This window comes from Mobula hypostoma, chromosome 29 (assembly GCF_963921235.1).
Source record: "Mobula hypostoma chromosome 29, sMobHyp1.1, whole genome shotgun sequence".
Classification (NCBI taxonomy): Eukaryota; Metazoa; Chordata; class Chondrichthyes; order Myliobatiformes; family Myliobatidae; genus Mobula; species Mobula hypostoma.
The window spans coordinates 8771560-8788499 of NC_086125.1; the positions used below are offsets into that span (position 1 = coordinate 8771560).

Genomic DNA, 16940 nt, shown 5'->3' on the forward strand with positions numbered 1-16940 from the left:
CACTGTTGGTGAAGAATTGATTCTGCCTGCTGCCAAGGACATGTGCCATGAACTGCTGGGAGAAGCTGCAGCTAACAAGATGGCACAGGTTTCTCTTTCAGCTACCACAGTTTCAAGAGAATCGGTGACATAGCGGAGGACATCGAAGCACAGCTGTTGGAACGGTTTAACGAGTCTGGTTTCACTACCCAAGTCAAAGAGGTTGCTCCTGAATGCCAGTCTACACACTGTGTCACACACAGGGAAATGCTGGCTAGCCGAAAAATGTCACCTGATCTTAACAGCGTATTGAGTGACGTTGAAGTTATCAATCACATCAAAGCAAAAGCCCTGAACTCACGTCTGTTTGAGCAGCTTTGCGAGGAAATGGATGCAGAGCACAAATGCCTTCTCTTACACACTGAAGTCAGGTGGCTATCAAGGGGGAGAGCCCTGGCCAGGGTTTATGAGATAAGAGAGCAGCTAGAGTTTTCTATTAAGAAAGAAGTCACCACTGGCAGCACACTTCAGTGGATAGCAAAACTCACTTATCTGTGTGACATCTTCAACCAGCTCAATGAACTCAATTTGTCACTTCAGGGGAGAATGACAACTGTCTTCAAGCCAAACTGGAACTGTGGGGACTGAGAGTGGACAGGGGCATATTTGATATGTTCCCAACATTAGCTGGGATTTTGGGAGAGACTGAGGTTGCACCATCCTTCTCACGGCTGGTGTGAGATCACCTATCTTCGCTGTCGACAGAATTCGAGCGTAACTTCCCAACCGCAAATGACCCAAGACGTGCAAAGGAATGGGTCTGTGACCCATTTGTGAATGTCCCCGGTGAATCATCCATGTCAGTGTGAGAAGATGATCAGCTCCTCAAGCTTGCAAATGACGATGGGCTGAAAAGTATGTTTGACATAACATCTCTGCCAGCATACTGGATCAAAGTCAAGGCTGAATATTGTGAAATTGTCACGAAAGCACTGAAAACACTACTTCCATTTCCAACATCATATCTCTGCGAAGCGGAGTTTTCTGCAATGAATGCAACGAAAACTAAATTGCGGAATAGACTGGACATAAGAAACCCCTTTGTAATTGACTTATCACTATATTCATGTGAGGAAAATATGCACTGTGTTTAATATTAAATTCGTTAGATAAACCCTTTTAAGAATGAAATTGAGTGTATTAGCCACTGATAAGTGACTTATAGTTGACTTATCACCTATATTCCAGTCATGATTAACACTCCCCACCCCCGTCGGCCGGTCCGCAAGAATATTGTCAATATTAAACCGGTCTGCGGTGCAAAAAAGGTTGGGGACCCCGATGTAAACCACTGGTAAGTAAAAACTCTAGGGCAGTGGTCCCCAACCTCTGGGCCACGGACCGATACACTGCCGCGAAGAATGCAGCAGTAGCCGGAACACACCCAGCACATCTTTAAGAAAAAAGCCGAAATAAACACGCTAATTAATTAGGTGTCGCATGGCACGTAAATGTTGGCCCAGATCAGAAGAGACGCAATTAGCAATCGCCTCTGATCTGGGCCAACACTTACGTGCTAGGCAGCACCTAATTAATTAGCTTGTTTATTTCGGCTTTTTTCTTAAAGATGTGCTGGGTGCGTTCCAGCTACCGCTGCACCGCTGCATTCTTCGCGGCAATGTATCTGTCCGCGGCCCAGAGGTTGGAGACCACTGCCTTAGGGCCTTGAAAGGTGTTAAAATTGACCCAGTAACATATTGTGCAAATGAAAATGGCTGGATTACCACCGATATTATGGTAGAGTGGTTTTAAAAATATTTTGTGTCAGAAGCCAGAGCACATTGTACATCTACAAGGCTACCCAAAGGTTGCAAAATTCTTATTTTGGACAACTGCTCAGCTCACCCCAAAGCTGAACTCCTGTGTAAGAATAATTTTTTAGTGTATTCACCAAACTGTACATCACTTATCCAACCTCAAGACAAAAGGAATACTGCGCTCTCTAAAAGCCAGGTATCGCTTACTTTTCATGAAACATGTTAGATGACGTGAATGCTAGCAATTCTGTACAGATATTTATTAAAAATTTAACATGGATACTCTTTGGTTCATTGCTTGAGGGTGGGAGAAGTGAGAACATTCAACACTAAAGAATGGCTGGAATAAGCTGTGGCCTGCCTTGACGTTTGTCAATGCACCTGAAGGAAAGCTTGTCAATGATTTTACAGGATATCACGTACCAAAGGAGAAAGTTGTTCATGGATTGCTTGCATATGAAACAAATGTTCAAGTTTTACAGGACCTGCTTTGAAAGCTATAGCAAGTAGTCTTAATGAAGAAAATCTCTAGCGTGGATGATTGTCACCTTACACAGGGGTCCCAACCGTTTTTGCACCGCGGACCGGTTTAATGGGGGAGGGGCGCGGGTTCAAGTAGGGTTAAACTCACCTCAACGTGTCTTTTACAGTTAGGGTTGCCAACTTTCTCACTCCCAAATAAGGGACAAAAGTAGCAGTCAAATCCTGACGAAGGGTCCCTGCCCGAAACGTCGACTGTACCTCTTCCTATAGATGCTGCCTGGCCTACTGCGTTCACCAGCATAAGCGTGTGTGTTGACGGGACACTTGTGTTTACCCCGAGAAAGACTACCGTGACCACGAAGCCTTGCGCGGGCACCTGTGTGCGCGTGCGTGACGTACGCATACGCGCAAGTGCCGATTTTTCCCCACAAATCGGTTTTGGCTTAATCTTCCTGACTACACTGTACATACATTATTTCTACTTTATATAGGCTGTGTATTTATCATATCATTAATGCTTTTACTATATGTTAGAGTTATTTTAGGTTTTGTGTGTTATTTGGTATAATTTGGTAGGTTATTTTTTGGGTCTGGGAAAGCTCAAAAATTTTTCCCATATAAATTAATGGTAATTGCTTCTTCGCCTTACGGCATTTCGGCACAAAAGGTTTCATAGGAACGCTCTACCTTAGTGGGGGAAATACAGGACAAGGGCAGTTCCATATGGGACAAACCAATTTAGCCCAATATATGGATCTCCCCGCAAATATGGAACCATTGGCAACCCTATGTTCAAGTTCAACAGTGCGTGACAGGGAATGAGGAAAGGTGCAGCTGACTCATATCGTTTCCTCGTGGCCCGGTAGCACATGCTTTGCGGCCCGGTGGTTGGGGACAGCTGACCTTATAGATTCAGAAATTATACAGTGCTCTGAATGCTGATAAAAACACTGCAAGTGATCAAGATGGCAATGATGATGGAACAGACAAAACTGAACAATTTACTATTGACAAGTTAATTGAGCTGTTCAGTAATTTAATCAAATTATAGAAACATACCTTCCTTACGGAACAAAAGTGAACGAGTTTTTATATGATGCAAGAAAGTTACACGGGAAGTGGTCAAAAAAACATGAAACAACTTCGCCTGGATGAAATGTTTAAAAAGATAACTAAGCAACATTTGTAGGTACAGTAATTAATTTACTTTTAATTTTTAATTGTTAATCCTTTACAAGCTTCTACAGTCCATTTTTGCCATTATTATTGCATGACCTCTTAATCAGGCAAAAATGTTAATTCATCAAAGGCTCAGGAATAGAGGGAGGCGGAAAAATAGGTGGTCAACCTGTGTTAGGAACTAATAGTTTTGTAGTACTGTAGAGGAACTGGTAGTGTTCCAATTTATTCTGCCTTTCATTTAAATACACAATTTGTTACTCAGATAAATGGCAGTTAGTTTTTGTTTTAAATACCTTTTAACCATTTCCATGAAACTTTAGGTAATGGGCCAGCTGCTTAATTGGGCCAAAATGTACTAGTCCCAATTAACAGAGTCCATGATATTTTACATAAAATAGATAAAATAATCAAATCCTACACATTTCATAAGAATTCCTCATTAGATAAACTGAACAGTGGACTGCTCACAGGGGTCAATTTTCTAACTTGCAAATTTCTACAGATGTAGAGCGGAGAGCATTTTGCATCCTGGTATGGAGGCTCCAATGCACAGGATCACATGTGGCTACACATGCACTTGTAGAAATGGCGAGATCCATCTCCTCTGGTAGGAAGGGTCATCTTCAAGAAACAATGCATCAAGGCAGTGGCATTAAACACCCTTGCCACCTGAGACATGCTCTTATTTCTACCATCAGGGAGGTGGTACAGCAGCCTGAAGGTCCACACCCTGATTCTTCACCTCTGCCTTCAGATTACTAAACAGTTGATGAACACCACTACATTATTCTGGTATATTGCACTATTTTGTAATTTATAGTAATTATGTATTTTGATACCACAAAAAAATAATCTCAAGTCTTCTGATCCTGATTTAAAGTTTGGTTCTAACACAATTAAAACATATTAGACACAGGGACTTCTGGCCTGGAGTTGAGTGGCCGAAGGATTTATCTAGAGGAATGTGGAAATGGAATTACTTTATTATTGGCACATGTACTGTGATGGTGATAAACTTGTCACGCAGATAAAATCTGTTCACACAGATGCAATCATTACACAGTGCACTGAGGCAGAACAAGTAAAACAATAACAATGCAGAATAGACCAACAGCTACAGAGAAAGTACACGAAAACAGTGAGCTCCAAGATCATAGCAGGGCAGAATACAAGGTCAAGAGTCCCAACTTATCATAATGAGAAACTACAGCTTCAGGCTAGAAGTTGTTAAGCCTGGTAGTATGTGCGTTCAGGCTTTATATCTCCTTCCACTGGAAGAGGAAAGAAAGTCCAGCCCTGATGATGGGTTTCGGCCCAAATTGTCAACTGTTTACTCTTTCCCAGAGGTGCTGCCTGACCTGCTGTGTTCTTCCATCATTTTGTTTCTTTGCTTGAATTTCCAGCATCTGCAGACTTTTTCATTTTACAGAAATTCCGGGGGGGGGGGGTGGGGGGGAGTCAGGGAAGTGCATTAAATTATGCCAACTGCTTTACTGGAGTAGTGAGTAGAGTTCACACGGGCTAGTTTCTGTGATGAGATGAGCTCTCTGCAGCTTCTTGCAGTTATGTGCAGAGCAGTTAACACATTAGTGATGTGCTGTACTTTTGGCAAGATCCTATATCAAGGCCATGCTTGAAAGCTCCACCTGTTCAAACTAACCCTCAAGGATACTGCCCAAAATTGCTCCTCGCAAAAGGCAAAAACTTAGATGTCAGTCACATTTATGCAAACAGCCTTACATAAGGATACTAATTTACTGGCTACAAACAATGAAGATTTGAATACTTCCTTCTACACCAAGTACAATAACTGATGCTACTCACATTTACTTTCCCTGGAGTGAAGGAGACAAGGGACGGCATGGGAACGTGGTGGTTAGTACAATGGTTTGTAGTACAGCCAATCCAGATTCAATTCCTGCTACTGCCTGTAAGTAGTTTGCACGTTCTCCCCATAACTGTGTGGGTTTCCTCCCACAGCCCAAAGACATACCAGGTGGTAGGTTAATTGGTCATTGTAAATTGTCCGATTAGTCTAGCATTAAATTAGGGGACTGCTGTGCCTCGTGGCTCGGAGGTCCAGAAGGGCCTACTCTACGCTGCATTTCAATAAAATAAAAAAATGACCATATGGTGCTTTGTAAAATTATGAGGGGCATTGCTAGGGTATGTGGTCAATCTTTTCCCTCGAGTACAAGTCCAAAAATTGGAGGCAAAAGTTTAAGATGAGAAGGCAAGATTTAAAGGAGGTCCAAGGAGCAAGCACCCCCCACCCCCTACTCCATAAAGGGCAGTAGGTTTATGGAACAAGTCGTCAAAGGCAATAGAAGGTACAGTTATTTAACATATTTGGACTGGTACATGAACATGAAGATTTAGAGCAGGGATTTCCAACCTTTTTCATGTGAATAAGCCTAACCCAAGGGGCTGGGAACCCCTGGTTCAGAGATATGGGCCAAATTCTGTCAAGTAAGATTAGGTCACTCAGGCACCTTGAATGGCATGGACAAATTGGGCTGAAGGTCCCATTTCTGTGCCACATAACTCAAAAGTTTGTGCACACCTAGCCATGAAGCTTAGTGCACATTTTTAAAAAAAAAATTGAGATATAGTATGGAAAAGGCTCTTCCGGCCCTTTGAGCCGTGCCATCCAGCAACCTGATTTAACCCTAGCCTGATCTTGGGAGAATGTACAGTAACCAATTAACCTACAAAACTAGAGCACCCAAAAAGCCACATGGTCACAGGAAGAACAAACTCCTTATAGACAGCGGCAGGAAATAATACACACACAGTAGATACCTTACCTGGATTATACTGTGCATATGTGGGATTAGGCGGTCTATCCGAACTTCCAGCAGCATCACCAGTGCCCGGCATACATTCTTCCTCACTTCTGAATCCTCATCTGTTGCCAACGCAAATAGGTGCTGCAGGAAGCAAGCTAACACTATCACCCGATCAGAACTCACACTGAATAATGTTTACATTTATATAATGACGTTAATATGGCAAGTATATCACTTACTACCAATTAAGCCATGAGCCAGCCAAGTGTTTTAACACTGCTTTTTACATTTATCCCATGAACTCGCCCACGCTAAAAGGTCGGCATTGAATACATAAACTGAACTTGATACACAAATCAGACTGCTTTCCAGCCAAAGGCAAGCAAGGTGACTATTTACAGTCAGGCACAGTCTAGGAGATAAAATTAAACCTTAAAGTCAAATAGAATCAGTAAAATGTAAGGAAAAGGAGCCTTTTTAAAAAAATTGTAGACAAATGGAATTGAAGGGGTAGCAGCAGCCTGCATACAAAACTAAACAGCAGGCAGCAGTAAATGATCATTTGTCAGGAATGAAGGACAGTAGATTGTGAATCCAGAAACTAATGTTGGGAATCATTCTTTTTATAACAATGATTTATTGAAAGCTGGATGTACGAGGCAAAATTTCCAAATTTGCAGATGACAAAGTTTAGAAGTTTGATAAACAGGAAGATTGTAATAGACTGCAAGGCAGTAAGGAAAGACAACTGAAATTATATTACTGGTGTATGAAGTGATATACTTACACAGAAAAGAGGACAAACCAAACAGCACAATTTTAATGGGAATGTAGGAACAGAGAAATCAGGGTGTGCATACAAATTACAGAAGACTAATTGATAACAACCTTCAATAAAAGAGTTGGAATGAGACTGATGAAATTGCTGGTTTAGACTTGCATAATTCAAACTAAAACTCTTTCACCGAGGGCCAAACATTTTCAAAGAGTCCATGACATACCTTTAAAAGGCAAAATAAAGGAAATACAAAATTTAGTAAAATACCCTTTGATTTATTGTCAAGTCAGCCAATTCTTACTTCATTCAGATCATTGTGCAATCCTCCCAACCCTCACCAAGAGCTTACTTCATTTTGGTCTGACCACTTTGGAGAAGTACACAGGAGCAATCAAGAAGTACATTCAGTGAAGGTATAATACAGTGCCCAAAGGCCGCTCATTTCCTGTACCTTCAATAATGAACTTCAGATGCATATAGGCAAAGAAATAAAACGCTAATACTGTTTTTAAGGCTGCCACTTGCACACTCTCCACCCTCCCCTTCTCCAAGCAGCTAAAATACTTCCTTAACACCCAATTCTCCACACTAGAGCTAGCAAATATGATGGGCAGCCTCTGTATTTAAACAGCTTACAATAGGATTCTTAATATGCTCCGGAGCAGGATTCCTGGATGAATTCTCTAATTCAGGAATCCCCACTCCCCAACAGCTTAGGGATTCTTGAACAGATGGGATCACAGCCTTCAACCCAACTACCCAAGCACTTAAACACGATACCTCAATGAAAGTATCGACATTGTCCATGAGTGCCTGGGCCCTGCCGATGATGAACTGATTCACACAAGCGATTGCGTGGGATCTGTGAAACAAAGACACACACGCATTTCAATAAAGAACCCAGGGCCTCTATCTCTTGCATAGCTCACTAGGATTAAATAATTTCTTACCTGATCTTGGGACTACAATGTTTGAAAAACTGCAAGAATTTGGGAATCATGATGTTGAGAGGTCTATTCAAAGCATCACTGTCCAGCATTTCAGAAGAATCCTCACAAATTTTTTGTAAGGCTCCAAAAGAACCCTCACATGTATTGTAATCTTCAGAGTTGAGCAGGTTACAGAGTTGAGGAAGCAGCTCTGGCCAAGCTTGCAGCTCTCCCTTCGAAGCAATAGTAGTGATCAAAATACCTGAAAAAGATTATAGGGTCAAGAAAAACTTGCAATTCAATGGATCAATAAGTAGCAGAGTTATACCACTCTGCCCCTAAAGTATATTCCACCATTCAAGATCACAGCTGACCTGAACAGAACCTCAACACCACATTCCCATCTAGCTACCTTTCACAGCATTAGAAGATCCGTAAAATTAGATGGAAGAGCTTGAGGGAGAAGTTAGCCAGAGGTTCAGATCCGATGAATCACGCACACCGGAGCTGAACTTCGAGGTATAAATATGCAAATAAATACTACTAGAGACTCTCAATCAAAATCGCGTGTAATGTCACTAGCATATGTCGAGAAGTTTGTTGTGCGGCAGCAGTACATTGTAATACAAAATAATAAAAACTGAATTGAAATATGATTTTTTTTTATACACACATGGTTAAATTAAATTAGTACAAAAGAAGTGTGAGGTAATGTGCATGGGTTCAATGTCCAATCAGAAATCTAACAGCAGAGGAGAAGAATGTGTTCCTGAATCACTGAGTGTTCGCCTTCGGGCTCCTGTACTGCCTCCCTTTTGGTAGCAATAAGAGGCTATGTCCTGGGTGATAGGGGTCCTGAATAATGGATGCCACTTTTTTGAGTCATTGCTCATTGAAGATATCCTGGGCATTAGGGAGGCCAGTGCCTATGATGAAGCTGACTACATTTACAATTCTCTGCAGCTTATTTCAATCCTGTGCAGTGGTCACACCTCCTCCCCATACGAGATGGTGATCAGCCAGTTAGAATGCTCTCCTTGGTACATGTAGAAATTTGCAAGTGTCTTTGGTGACGTAACAAATCTCCTCAAAATCCTAATGAAATATAACCGCTTTGCCTTCTTTACAACTTCAAAGATACGTTCAACCCAGGATAGATCCTCAGAGATATTGACACCCAGGAAGTTAAAATTGCTCACTCTCTCCACTTCTGATCTCTGAGGACCGATGTGTACTCCCTCATCTTACCCTTTCTGAAGTCCACAATCAATTCTTTGGTCTTACTGACGTTGAGTGCAAGGTCATTGCTGCGACACACTCAACTAGCTGGTACATCTCGCTCCTGTACACCTTCTTGTCATCATCTGAAATTCTGCCAAAGTTATGTCATCAGCAAATTTGTAGCCACACAGTCCAGGCTTTACCCATTTTTATTCCTAAATCCTTTTTTTGACTCTCTGGACTCCATTTTAATCCTCCTACATATGGAAAAATAAACATCCTCGATTGAATAAAGTCCATCTCCAGAAAGTTAAAAAGAATGGAGGTTCAGCTTTACCAAATTTTAGGTTTTATTACTGGGCAGCTAATATACGGAATCTCACATTTTGGTTATACTATACTAATCATGAGGACTGCCCCGGGTGGGTTTCTTTAGAAGCTAACTCGGTTAATAATTTTTCTATTATCTCTCTTTTGGGATCTTCACTTCCTTTATCCTTTAAGTAAGATAACTGAAAATGTGGTAGTCAAACATACTTTGAGGATTTGGATACAATTTAGAAAATACTTCGGCTTATTGAGATTCTCCCTTTCTAGCCCATTTCTTTAAATTATTTTTTTTAAGCCTTCTATGACTGATGTAGTTTTTAAACAATGGGAAAGAATGGGCATTACATGTTTCCGGGATCTGTTGTGGAGGAAGTCTTTCTTCATTTGAACAATTGTCAACTAAATATAGTTTACCAAAAACCCATTTTTTTCGGTACTTAGAAATTGAGATTTTCTGTGATCTCAATTATATACATTTCCTAATAGTCCTGATAAGAACGTATTAGATGAAACTCTTCATGAAATCATTTTATAATAGTTCAATATCCAATATTTATGATTTGTTGGGAATGAGAAATGATTCTTTAGACAAAATCAAAAATCTTTGGGAAGATTTACAGACCTCAATTTCTGAAGAAACTTGGAATGAAATTTTTAAATTGGTTAATACTTCTTCATTATGTGCTCATCATTCCCTCTTACAACTTAAAGTGGTTCATAGGGCTTATATGACCAAGGATAAGTTATGTCATTTTTATATGGATATATCTCCATACTGTGATAGGTGTAACAATGGAGAAGCTTCAATTATTCATATGTTTTGGACATGCCCAAGTCTTGGAAAATATTGGAAGGAAGTATGCCAAACATCTTTTGTACTCTTTAAAGTAAATTTTAAGCCTAATCCTTTGACTGCCCTATTTGGTATTGCTGGAAGGAAAGAGATCATTTTGAAGACATCTGATTTGCACATTCTGGCTTTTATCCCTCTTATGGCTAGGAGGGTGCTTTTGTTTAAATGGAAGGATGCTGTTCTGCCTAACCATGCTCGGTGGTTACGGGATGTTATGGCATGCCTAAATTTAGAAAAGGTACGTTGTTCAATTTCTTAAGATTTTCAAAATCTGTGGGGACTGTTTTTAATTTTCATAATCTTTGACTTCTTGTTAAAGTACAGAAGTTGGTTAATAGCATATTTTATTATCTGATAAAGTTTTTTTTCTTTTATTCCCCAAACAGCTTCGACTTTGGTAGTGGGTGTGGATCTCTATTTTTAAAATAAATTTGTTTATATTCTAATAAAGTGGTCCCCAACCACCAGGCCAGAAAGCATGTGCTACCAGGCCCTGAGGAAACGATATGATTTGGCGATAGGAGTCAGCTGCACCTTTCCTCATTCCCTGTCACGCCCACTGTTGAGCTTGAACACACGTGATGTCATTACACACGTGTCATCCATGTCAGTGTGGGAAGGAGATCAACTCCTCAAGCTTGCAAATGACAGCGGGCTGAAAAGTATGATTATCATAACATCTCTGCTGGCATTCCGGATCAAAGTCAAGGCTAAATATCCTGAGGTAGCCACGAAAGCACTGAAAACGTTGCTTCCATTTCCAACATATCTCTGCAATGAATGCAACGAAAACTAAATTGCGGAATAGACTGGACATAAGGAACCCTCTTCGAGTATCGCTGTCTCCCATCACCCCTCGCTAGGACCGTCTTGTTGCAGGGAAACAAGCCCAGGGCTCCCACTGATTCAGCGATATTGGTGTGTTGCAATGATTTTATATGTTCATACGGTTAAAATATGCACTGTGTGTTTAATATCCAAACTTTACTTAAAATATTATGATGCTATTGACTTATAAGTGACTTATATAACCATATAACAATTACAGCACAGAAACAAGCCACCTTGGCCCTTCTAGTCCGTGCCGAATTTTTACTGTCACCTCGTCCCACCGACCTGCACTCAGCCCATAACCCTCCATTCCTTTCCTGTCCATATCCCTATCCAATTTTTCATTAAATGATAATATCGAACCTGCCTCTACCACTTCTACTGGAAGTTCGTTCAACACTTACTTCAAGCTCCTCTGTCCTCCCCTGATAATTGACTTATCACTATACTCATGTGAGGAAAATATGCGCTGTGTGTTTGATATTAAATTCGTTAGATAAACCCTTTTAGACATGAAATTGATTGTATTAGCCACTTATCACCTAAATTCCGGTTGTGATTAACACCCTGCCCGCCCCCCCCGAACAGAATCACCAAAAACGATTTGTAGATAAAAAAAAATCAGCACGTACACGCACGCGCACTGGTGCCCGTGCAAGGCTTCATGGTCATTGTAGTCTTTCTCCGGGAAACAACGTATTTGACTGCTATTCTTGTCCGTTGGCAACCCTACCCCGCACCCCCCCCACCACCCAGGTCGGCCAATACGCAAGAATATTGTCAATAATAAACCGGTCCATGTTACAAAAAAGGTTGGGGACCCCTGTTCTAATATACAAATTAATCTAATCTACACGAATATAGAGTAAGGAGTTTGTTAATGTGATTCAATATACTGTATCTGGTTTCATTATATTTTTTATTTTGCTTTATAATATGTATTCTCTTGGACTCTATTCTTCTATATAGAAATAACTAAAAAGTATTGGAAAAGAAAGCCACACAGTCATGGGTGTAGAGAGACTAGAGTGGTGGGCTCAACAGACATGCTTGAGGTGCGCTACTGTTGATCATCAGTGAGGTGGAGATGTTATTTCTGACCCGCACAGACTGTGCTCTTCTGGTATGGAAGCTGAGGATCCAGTTGCATAGGGAGACAGGAGGCTCAGGTTTTGGAGCTTTTTAAAATCAGAACTGTAGGAATGATTACGTTAAACGCTAAGCTCAGGTCAATAAACAAAAGCCTGGTGCAAGTATTATTGTCCAGATTATCCAAGGCCGCACAAGGAACCAATGAAATTGTGTCCACTGTAGACATATTGCGGTGACAGGCAAACTGCAGTGGGTTCAGGCCACGACCTAGCTCCCCCAAAATACCCATGAGGACCATGTGTGGATCTAATACACTAAAATCTATTTCCAAGTGAACCACAAACAAGAGAAAACCTGTAGATGCTGAAAATCTGAGATGGAGGAACTCAGCAGGCCAGGCAGTATCTATGGAAAAAGGAACAGTCGATGTTTTGGGCTGAAATCACTCAGGAGGACAGTCAAGGGGTCTCAGCCCAAAACATCGACTGTAATTCCCCCCCCCCTCAGAAGCTGACTTCTTCCTCCAGCAACGTGTGTGTTGGTTCACTTGGCGCAATCAGAATCACCGGATTAAACACACCTGGGGACTTTCAACCGTGGGAAGTTCCTTGCAACAACCCATTCAAGGTATATGTAACCAAATCAAAAACATTTAAAAGACTCGCAAGAATGGAAGTGTCAAGCACACAGGCAAATAATCTGAACCCATGGTTCAGAAATTGCACATTTGGGGTTTTTAGTAAGTTGCCTTGCATAATGTTGCACAGGATCAGCTTGACCAAAGGTAGCCAGATTTCTCAACAGCTACTGAATTCAAACTGGCCCTTATGACACTGGCTAGTTGGGGAACTAATTATTAGTCAACAGATTCATGTGATTAATCAAAAATTAACCACTGAAAGAAAGTGAATGTTAAGATGACAGGAATAAAAGGAACTGTGCTAATCCCTTTTGCAGAAGGGTGATTCTGAACAGATTAATTCTGCTTACTCAGCTATCTGGTATAATTTCAGCATTTCCCCTCATTTGCCAAAGTTATCAACTCGGTATAGCTACAAATGCTGTAGAGGCTATCCCGCGTCTGAAGAAAGTGTCGAGAACAATTAACTGTTACATTTCACTGAATTTCCTAATGATTGATAATTGAACACCTACTTGGTCAAAAAATCTAAATAATGAATTGAAAGTATACTAAGAGATTGCTTTTAAAATTCTAACTTTCAAAATGACAACTATGAGCTATGAAAGAAATTAACAAAACTTCAGATGTCCTTTAGTTTCGAAGGGGTTTAAAATAAAAGAAGATGTTGCCAAGTCTCCAGGGCTCTACCTTTACTCAAAAGCCACCAAACTATATTATAGAAACAACATTCAAGGTTTAAATTACATTTTCTGTGTGGTAGTTACAGCCATTTAAACTCAAACTCAGCCACTGATCACATGGAAATCTGAATGCAATAAACAATTTAAAACTGATATTAATTGTCCTTTGATTTTAATTCAAAGGACAATTAACTCAAATTTAAAAGGTACTGGTTACAGCACATTGGGTTGTCAGAAGACTTAAAAGTTTAAAGTGAGATTTGGAAGACTGCTTCAATTTCATAGCCTGGCAGGTGAGGTTAATGTGGTCCAGGCTGGAGGTAATTCTTTTATCAGTTATGCAGCTCTCTCCCCGGGCAGAAATGTCTAATAACAGAGGGCATGCATTGAAGGTGAGAGGGGTAGGTTTAAATGGGATGTGAGGGGCAAGTGTTTTTTTTAAATATATAGAGTGGTGGATACCTGGAATGCACTGCCTGGTATGGTGGTAGAGGTAAATACATCAGAGGCTTTTGAAAGATGCACATGGATGTAAGGAAGCTGGAGGAATATGGACATTGTGTAGGTAGGAGGGATTAGTTCTTGGGAGGGTTTAATTTACTTTTTATCTGGCTCAGCTCAACATTGTGGGCCAAAGTGCCTGTTCCCGTGCTGAACTGTTTCATGTCTAATATGCCTGCTATAGAAAAATTAGATAATATGCCAAAATGAAATTTCAAAACCGAATTTCAAGTTAACAAAGTTGCGTAGAGGCAAAAATCAAACAGTTTAAGATGGAAACAACTACCCCCACCCACCTCCTGACTGATAAATGTGGCAAGTCTGTCCAAAGCTGCAAACCTCCATACTTCAAATGAACATCAAGAACAAAACTAAACAAGCAGATCCAAAACTCATTTCTTTCTGAAAATGACAGACAGGCACATTCATTGGAACCTACTTACAAAGGCAAATGTTAGCTTATTGAATCCAAGCCCCTCACATTGCAATACACTAATAGTTATTGGGAGGAGACTGACTGGTGAATATATCAAGTTCTCCTACCGAGTGTCTACACTGGTCTGGTTAGTAGTTACCTATGGTTGCTCTGATGAGTGGGGAGGCATCTCCAATGTTATTTAAACACTCCTGTTTGATGAATTCTGCAACCCCCTGGGGAAAACTCTGGTAATGAGCTTTCACATTGTTCTTGAGAATCAGGCCACTAAGGGACCGTGTTGGTTCATCTGAAAGGAAAGAAACAATGTTATTTGCTAGAATTGCCCAGATTACAGGATCACAATACAGCATCTCTGATCTAAAAACATCACTTAGGTACTGTCACATCTTCAAGATTCAGCTATGCACTCTCCCACTGAGAAGGTGAAAATTATTTTTTTCCCTACAGATAATTTATTAAACAGCACCTTCAGATTTCAGTCTGGTTAGGACAAAAATCAGGTAGTTGTTGAAGTCTGGATACTGGTTCAGCTGCTCCAATTTCTGGGAAAAATGGCTCAGGAAAGTAAGACAAAAAGTACAGACATCCTCAACAAATATCAGATATAGATGCCACAAAGAAAATACCCCAGAACACCAGAAGTCTGAAAATCCCTAATCTCAGAGAAAGAATCCGAGGATTAAGGACCACTCCCAATTTCACTCTTTATTTATTTATTTATTTTTAAAAATTATCCCTCATTACATTCCCTACAACTAATTTCTTGGAGCTAATTAAAATCCCCTTAATTCTGCATACCCATACCTTTAAGAAAGTAGTCAGAAAAACAATCCTTGTCAACTCCGTTTTCAAATTATAATGTACACAGTGTTTCAGCAATTTAGGTGAAGGAAATCTGCCCTTACCTAATTCACAAGTCACTGTCAAAAATTGGAGATTTGTACAGGCCTCTGCCTGTGAGGAGTTTGTACATTCTACCCATGACCACATGGATTTCCTCCAGGTGCTCTGGTTTCCTCCCAGTCTAAAGGTTAATTAGTCATGGCAAATTGTCCCATGATTAGACCAGGGTTAAATCAGGGGATTGTTGGGTGGCACGGCTCAAAGAGTCTATTCCACACTAGCTTAATAAATAAATATTCCATTATAGTATATCATTTCCCCAAACTGAGAAAATGTGTTTAACACTACTGTCATATGTCTTAAGCACACAAGGGTGACAGGGTAGAGATACGTCTGCCAAAGGTGTAAGGCACTCCTTGCCTCTGCTAGCCTGTTGCTCACCCTCAGGCAAGGTGTAGCACCTGCTTAGCTCCCTCCCTGGATCAGGGTCACATGAAGCCATAGGAGTGGGTGGTGGATGGCCAGATGAGCAGCTGGTGCACATCACAAGTCCTGGTTATGCAATCACTGACACCAGGCAATCTCTGAAGAGTCTGAGTCTTGATGACGACTGGGGTGGCGGGGAGGGAGGAGAGAATACTCATCTTGCAAAAACACTGCCCAGAAGGTTGCAATGGCAAACCACTTCTGTAGAAAAAACAACTGTCAGGAACAAGGGAACCAGCATGGTTATGGAAAGACCATGATTGCCTACATCACAACAAATGAGCATCTTATGTTAGTCAAAGAAGATTCTGCACTCCAAATTCTCCTTTAAGAATTGCAACTGCATAACCTTTTATTTGCTTTCCACCTCTTTCATTTGCACCCAACTACTCAAATTTCTGTTTCCAATAACTCCTGGTGATAACAATTTAAATTTCAAATTATTGGTCCAAAGTGGATATTTATAAACCACTTGCCAGTTCCCCCCCCCCCCCCCCATTAACATCTTCATACACATTAGCAACTGTCATGAAATCATCTACAAACCCTGTTAGGGAGTTCCAAATAAGTCTACATTTGCCCCGTGACCATATGGGTTTCTTTCAAAGGCTCCACTTTCCTCCCACATTCCAAAGATGTATGGGTGAATAGGTTAATTGGCCACTTGGGTGTAATTGAGTGACATGAGCTTGCTGGGCCTCTGCTGCATCTCTAATGAATTTAATACACATAGCAAAAAGTCTACGTACATTTTTTAAAAGAGAAAGACAAATCCCCATAGACAAAGGAACCCTCAAATCACAGATTTTATCAAGATGGACATTTGGAAACTAAATATAGTGAACTCTGATATCCACCAATTTGGTGGTGCTAGATCTGAAAATTTCTGGGCTGTCAGACGTTATTCCTTTAATATTCAATACTTTAATGCTTTAAAGAAAAAACATTGTATAATGAAATTTTCAGTGAACCCTGTCAATTTAAAGGGAATGTTAAATAGAAAGCTGCAGGTTTCAGCTTAGTTGCTTCAGTATGTGCAAATACACTGTACACTGGCTATAGCT

The 16940-nt window shown here is 40.6% G+C and overlaps 1 protein-coding gene across 3 annotated transcripts in view; it reads right to left on the bottom strand.

Annotated features, from left to right (window-relative positions):
• The window catches only part of LOC134339246 (transportin-2), a 49249-nt gene that overhangs the window by 17030 nt on the left and 15279 nt on the right, over positions 1–16940 (bottom strand). For all 3 annotated transcript variants that reach the window (XM_063035597.1, XM_063035596.1, XM_063035595.1), the window contains exons 3-7: positions 15014–15089; positions 14684–14833; positions 7979–8219; positions 7809–7890; positions 6269–6391 (exon numbers count right to left, since the gene is read on the bottom strand). In XM_063035597.1, the coding sequence (XP_062891667.1) occupies positions 6269–6391; positions 7809–7890; positions 7979–8219; positions 14684–14833; positions 15014–15089 (672 nt within the window). The remainder of the gene's footprint in view (positions 1–6268; positions 6392–7808; positions 7891–7978; positions 8220–14683; positions 14834–15013; positions 15090–16940) is intronic.